This window comes from Eurytemora carolleeae, unplaced genomic scaffold, assembly GCF_000591075.1.
Source record: "Eurytemora carolleeae unplaced genomic scaffold, Eaff_2.0 scaffold816, whole genome shotgun sequence".
Classification (NCBI taxonomy): Eukaryota; Metazoa; Arthropoda; class Copepoda; order Calanoida; family Temoridae; genus Eurytemora; species Eurytemora carolleeae.
Window position 1 is genome coordinate 21,079 of NW_019396746.1, and position 7,196 is coordinate 28,274.

At 33.3% G+C, this 7,196-nt stretch overlaps 1 protein-coding gene across 1 annotated transcript in view; it reads left to right on the forward strand.

Annotated features, from left to right (window-relative positions):
- Positions 1-5,814, forward strand: part of LOC111708106 (B1 bradykinin receptor) — a gene marked incomplete at its 5' end in the record, with an annotated part of 13,277 nt that extends 7,463 nt beyond the window's left edge. Inside the window, 4 exon segments of the mRNA XM_023481372.1 lie at positions 1,346-1,384; positions 2,034-2,157; positions 3,190-3,248; positions 4,277-5,814. Coding sequence (XP_023337140.1) covers positions 1,346-1,384; positions 2,034-2,157; positions 3,190-3,248; positions 4,277-4,439 — 385 coding nt within the window. The 3' untranslated portion in view covers positions 4,440-5,814.
- Between the last annotated feature and the right edge of the window lie 1,382 nt (positions 5,815-7,196).

Genomic DNA, 7,196 nt, shown 5'->3' on the forward strand with positions numbered 1-7,196 from the left:
GGGGGGGGGAGGATGGTTTAATAAGATATAAAATAAGGATATTTAGTTTCCCGCCGGAATATATCAAATATTTTTCATCATGAAATTTGATCTTGAAATAAGGATAAATACGCTTAATATGAACATTCATTATAACATCATCATTATTTAAGAAATAAAAATATAGTTTCAAGCAAATAGATTTTCATGCACAATAGGTGGCAACAGAGAAATGAACAAATTATACGAGACGTCACAAGTGTCAAATATAACAAGGAAAAAGAAATTTTCTCACATTAGTTGACATGTTTTCCAAGATTAAATAAGAGGTGAAAAAAACAGAAAATAACAAGCATTAAAATTGCACTCATTTTATTGTAAGACAAGCACTTTATTATCACTATTATTAATAATTTTGTCGGACACATGTGACGTAAGAATACAGCTGTACTGAGAGCATACACATTCTACGTTGCCATCTATTGTATACTAGAATCTATCTGGTTTCAAGAAATAAATGTCTCTCGTTCAGCATGGGAAATTATTTTAAGGTTTTGATAGCCATTCAAGGTTTGGAGAAGAAAATAAAATAATCTTATTTATCGGACAATTTCAGACAAAAAGAGGCTAAAACATCTTCGTAAAATCGAAGTTACCGATAGATTTTTAATGTGCGAAATTACTGTTGCTAACATTATGTTCATAATATTGAACATTATGTTCTTATTATCAAACATTATGTTCATGATATCGAACATTATGTTCATGATATCGAACATTATGTTCATAATATCGAACATAATATTCAAAATATCGAACATTATGTTCAAAATATCCAACACTATGTTCAAAATATCGATCATTATGTTCATAATATCGAAATACTTTAGTAGTTCAATATTGCAACATAACGTTGTATAATTGGGGTTACCCACAAAGGATGAGACTTTAGGGAAGACAGTTTGGAATTGTTTATTGTCAGTTTCCTTATATATTTTCTTGATTTCTTGCAACTATAAACTATTTTTTTCACTATTGTTTCAGTAGAAGTAAATATTTCCATTTACTGATAGCGATGATATAAGGATTCATAACTCCGATTGGATAATGAGATAGATAGAAAGATAAACGTTACCGCCCTACTATTTCTATTGGTTCAGAATAGACAACAAACACATGACTGAACCCTGATTGAATGAGGCCTAATAGATTTCGCATACAGGAGTGTTTTACTTTGTCAAAGCAATAATTAAACATTTTTCAGCTTTGGATCATCATATTTTTATGAGATTTATCTTCTCTTTACATTCTCAGCCTTGAAGGTAACCCTGAATACACGTGTCATAAAGTTCAATTTTATTTTCAGCTGTCTTGATCAACCTGGCTGGTTTCTTTGCGTTACAGGGTAAGTAAAAAAATTAGCAATTTTTTAGTAGAATGCATGTCGGTTGAATACTGCAGATTCGATTGTTCGAAACGCATTCTAAAATTTATGAAACAAAATTAAAGGGTAAAATTATTTGTTAAAAAGACTTTCAGATAAGAACTCCAAAAAAAGAATTGGAGCTTCAAATTTATGTAGAAAGAATAGAAATCCAAAGGAAAATGAAAAAAAAACATATTTAAGAAATTAGCTTTGGAACCCAGCTTCGCCAGGAGTTTTCCCTATAAAGGTCAACACACTCAACAGTGAATTTTTAAACCAGGCTACGAACATTTCAGTGGTTCTACTGACTTTCCCAATCAAAGTTTGAAGCAAATCGGTCGAGGGGTTCATGATATATGATTTATGATTGGACAATCAAACAGACAGGCAGACACCAAAACAAGCAGAGATTACTAATTCATATCTATATCTATACTTTGCTTGTCTGCCTGTCTATCAGTTTGTATCCAATAAACGTCAAAACGGCTGAACCAATCGGGCCCATATTTTGTATAAGACCTCACATGACCTGCACAATTGTTTTGTTTCATGTTAATTGCACTATTTAGTATAATTTTTTGAATTTAACAGTCGTCTTTCTATTCCACAGTTTATACAAGATGTTCAGGTTTAGTCACCTTCTCCTCATCTTGAACTCCAGCACCAACTTCGTGATCTACTGCCTTCTCAACAATGATTTCAAGGATATTCTTCAGTTCAAGTTCAAGAAAACCATCCGCAGCGTCAGCAGGGTCAGTACTTAATTAAAGGGATTGTAAACGAAATTAAAAAGTTTTGTCCAATCAACATTTCACCTTTATCTGAGCAACAATGAGGAAGCTTTCGTAGTTTTACTAACTTCTCACGTATTGAATTCAGTTAATTTAATTTGTTGTCTTTGCAGCACAGATCCGCAAATTACATTTAAAGAGAAACCGCCTTTAAAATTGAGAATATGAAAAGACCAAAAAGTATATTTCTTCTTATATAGTCAATATTTTTACATAATAAGGTTTCCAATTGTGGACTAGATGACTGCCAAGTTTTGTGCCAATCAACTTACATCAACTTACAAAATCAACTTACAAAGCGAAATGAGTCCGACAACAGTGTACAATTGCTGTATTTCGTTTGCACAGGACTTTTTAAAATCATAATCAATATATCCAATGATTGCAAAATACAATTTTGACCAATTACAACGAATGAATAACCTTTTAATTAAATGTAAATTATCCTAAACAAAAGACAATCTTAGAAAATACATAAAAGTGTATACAGAGCATAATTAATCCTAATTCGGCTCTCTTTTCACATTGTTAGCTCAATCTTTATCTTTCTTATTTTATATGTTATCTCCCGGAGATTCCATTTATTTATGGAAAACGGGGGATTTTCTTGGAGATCTCAAATTATAATTTTAATTTTAGCAAGTAATTTAGCGATAGGAATTTTTGTCCTCGTCATGCTTAATAAAATGTTGGTTAGTTTGTATTATCGATTTTTGCTCTCGATATAGGACGGGATCATAAAACCAAATCTTTCAATTTGTGCCCATTTCTAAATGGGCCATATACTCGTTTTTGAACTAATGTCCCCTGAAATTTGTTGACAACTTTAACTGGTTCGAAAAAATAAAATTTTTGTAGCGTATCTTTTTATTAAATTTTGTAAACCAAGCTTTGTATCAAGGATTCAAATAAAGTTTTCAGCTATTTTTTACTAGTTTTTTGGACCTAACAGAATCTATGTCGCCCCCCACATATTAAAATTAATATTTTTAGAGAGCTAATAGTCGACCATCTGATGGGGCTCAAATAGAAATGCAAGCATTGCAGAGAAGGTAATAAATATATTTTATATATACTTTGCTTGTCTGTCTGTTTGTTTATTTGTCTGTAACCGATAAACGTCAAAACGACTGAACCGATCGGGCCAAAAGGAAACGAGTTTTTGTCACAAACTCTACTTTTCTAATCTCTATATCTTTGCTACCCAATGTCATAGACCTTTGATATTTCAAGCTATGAATTCTGTTAGACCAAATAATCTAAGTTTGAAATATCAAAGGTTTACATAATCAGATTGTAAAAGTATAGGGATTAAACAGTTTGAGTTTGTGACAAAACTCAGTTCCTTTGGTGTGGGACCTCACGTGACCCCAGCGAAGGTTTATGGAATATCAAAATTGGAAGAAATTTTTTTTTAATTGTTGGATTTATTAAAGATGCGCCAATAAAAAAGAAAATCCACCAAATTTTAAAAATGGTTTGGAATGGTCGATTTTAAAATTATTTACACGAAAGTGTCAACATTTAGCATTGCATTGGCATTTGAGTAATTTGAATCATCCAAAGGTTTGAAGGAGGTCGTTGTGAATCGGAAATGCTACTTTAAGGGAGTGTTCGCAAAAAGTGAAAGGGGGTATAGGCTTACGGCGAAAAATAATCGCTTTTGATCGCTACTAATCTTAATTTCTTGCGTCTTTAAGGAGAAAATTGTTAAAAACGACTTATACGGAAGAACGCAGCGTCCATACAAATTCAAAATGTTGCACTATACGACTCGGATCGTAAAAAAATCAGTTTAATTTCAAACAAATCTTTCATATAGTCATTGATTATTTTTCGACACATTCGTATATAGTTAATATTTCATAATAATATTTTTTATTCGTTTTGCATACAATGCACTTAAAACGCAAAAATAGTTGGCCGCCAGATGTGTCTGCTCTCGAATCTCGATGCTTTGAATGATTGCTTGTGGCAGAGACACCTAGCGGAAAAAAGTCGTTTTATAATATATAATAATAATAATAATGATAATTAATACAGTAATAATTAAAATAATAACAAGGTGAATATTCTATAGGGCTATGGAGACCCTAACTACCTTGAACAATGTTGTTGTTAATTCCACAGCTGTTACTGAGTTCACATCAGCAGAAGACGATGCTGTTGATGCTGTTGATGCTGTTGTTAGTGTTGAAAGCCACTTGATTACTGCAGGAGAACCTAGACCATGCTTGGTTTAGTTTTAGGATACAGGATACAGGATACAAGTTCTTTTCACGAGAAGAGACAGGATACAGGAGTTCTATTCACTAGAAGAGACAGGATACAGGAGTTCTATTCACCAGAAGATACAGGATACCGTAGTCCTATTCACTAGAAGATACAGGTTACAGGAGTCCTATTCACCAGAAGATACAGGATACAGGAGTCCTATTAACTAGAAGATACAGGATACCGTAGTCCTATTCACTAGAAGATACAGGTTACAGGAGTAATAGAATTATGGAATTATGGCTAAAATTCTATAATCTCTGCATTTCCTTAGTTTAACCTGTATTTTATTGTGACTAATAAATATATTCATATCATTCGGCTTATACCAGCCCCAATATAACTTTATATGAATATTATACCGGCCCCAATATAACTTAATATAAATATTGTACCGGCCCACGGCCCATTAGTTAATGTACCGGCCAGCGGCCCAGCAGTTAATTACCAGTGTATGGCCTAGCAATTAATGTACTGGCCAATGGTCCAGCAGTTAATTACCAGTGCATGGCCTAGCAATTAATGTACCGGCCAATGGCCCAGCAGTTAATTACCAGTGTATGGCCTAGCAATTAATGTACTGGCCAACGGCCCAGCAGTTAATTACCAGTGCATGGCCTAGCAATTAATGTACCGGCCAATGGCCCAGCAGTTAATTACCAGTGTATGGCCTAGCAATTAGTGTACCGGCCAACGGCCCAGCAGTTAATTACCAGTGCATGGCCTAGCAATTAATGTACCGGCCAACGGCCCAGCAGTTAATAACCAGTGCATGGCCTAGCAATTAATGTACTGGCCAACGGCCCAGCAGTTAATTACCAGTGCATGGCCTAGCAATTAATGTACCGGTCAATGGCCCAGCAGTTAATTACCAGTGCATGGCCTAGCAATTAATGTACTGGCCAACGGCCCAGCAGTTAATCACCAGCACACGACTTATTAGTTAATGTACCGGCCAACGGCCCAGCAGTTAATTACAAATGAACGACCCATTCGTTAATGTACCAGCCAACGGTCAAACAGTCAATGTATCAGCCCAGGGTCCATCAATTAATGTACCTGGTACACAGTTTCAATTGTACCAGAGCTGATTGATCAGCATTGTATTTAAAGTTTAATCATTGTTAAACAAATTATTAGCCAACAGTTTATCGGTTGATGATGCAACTGTGGGAAAAATGAAGAAAAAATGAAGAAGAAAAAATCAGGAGCCCACAATTACCTTTTTTTAACGCTAATTAGTAGTTGGTGATCAACTACAGAAAAATTTTCTGAGCTGAAAACTTTAGAATGAGATATAATCTTAAATGGCGCGCAAAATTTCAAATTAATCGCCTTCATATATGCGACTCTGATTGGTTGAATTTTATACACTTTTCAGGAGACAGGAACAAGATTAGGTTAGTCTCGATATTAAGAAAAAGAGTGGATCAAGCATTAATCTTGATATCCGCTAGTCTAAAGTTTTCAGCTCTGATCAACTTGTTATACAGTTTTATATGCACACAATATATTCAAGAATATAAAATAGCATAATTCATCACTGCAGCATATCTACGGTTTAATGTTACGTGTTGTAATGTCGTAAAATGACACAAACTCTGATTTTCTATCCCTATATCTTTGCAACCCAACGTAGACCTTAGATATTAAAAACTATGCTATTCTGTTTGATCAAATAATCTAAGTTTAAAATATAAAAGGTTTTCAGGTTGCAAAAATATAGAGATAATACAATTTTATTTAATCTTTGCTGTATTATTCATATTTTCAAGGAAATCGTCCTATTTCTAAATTGTGATTGATAATTGTACTTGTAAGAAACTCATCCAGTAAGTTTGCATGAAAAAAAAAATCTATAATTGACACAATCACTTCAATTTAAAGAAATGTTCATTTATGTGAAATTACTCATATAAAAGATCTCATTCAACAGAATTGAATTCTAGCTGTTAATTGTGTTAAAACTAAACATTCATTGTTTATTTTAATAATGTTTTAATATTTTTATCTGTGATTTAATGTACATAGAAAGTGTTACATGTTAAAATTTTAAATGTTACAATTCTATCAATGTGCGTAAAATATATTGTTTAAAACGTTGACTCACTTCTTTTACACAATCTTTGTCAATGTTAAAAAATCTAGGTTATACCACATTATTTTAAAAATACTTTTGAAAATATAACAAAATTTAAACAAAAAGAAAATTAACAAAATAAAATGGATTCCAAATGGATACCGGGTAATAACATTTAAGTAAAAAAAAAGGTATTAAAAGAATTTTTAACCATTTTGAGAGAAAATTTTTTAACCTATAGTCTGCAAACAAGTATGATTCAGGAATTCTTAATCCTTAACCCTACCTTACCAACCTGTTTACTCCGGAGTAGAGCTTAGGCCGCTGATAAGAGTCATCCAACCCCTCCTGTGCTCAGCTGCAGCTTCCGCTGAGGCCATATTGAGGTTTAGTTGCTGGAGCTCTTTTATAATCTATCTCCTCCGGGTTTGCTTATGCCGTCCTCTATTTCGGTGGCCCTGAGGGTTCCAACGTAGTGCATATTTTGTTATGTCCTCTCAAGTTTTCCTTAAGGTATAACCAAGACATTGATTTACATTGGAACAAAATTCTGCGAAATTGTTTTTCTTAAATTAGAATTGAAAGGGTTAGAAATACTGATGGGCATCATTTTGAGGAAATATTTTTCCGGGTTTATGGGTTTAAA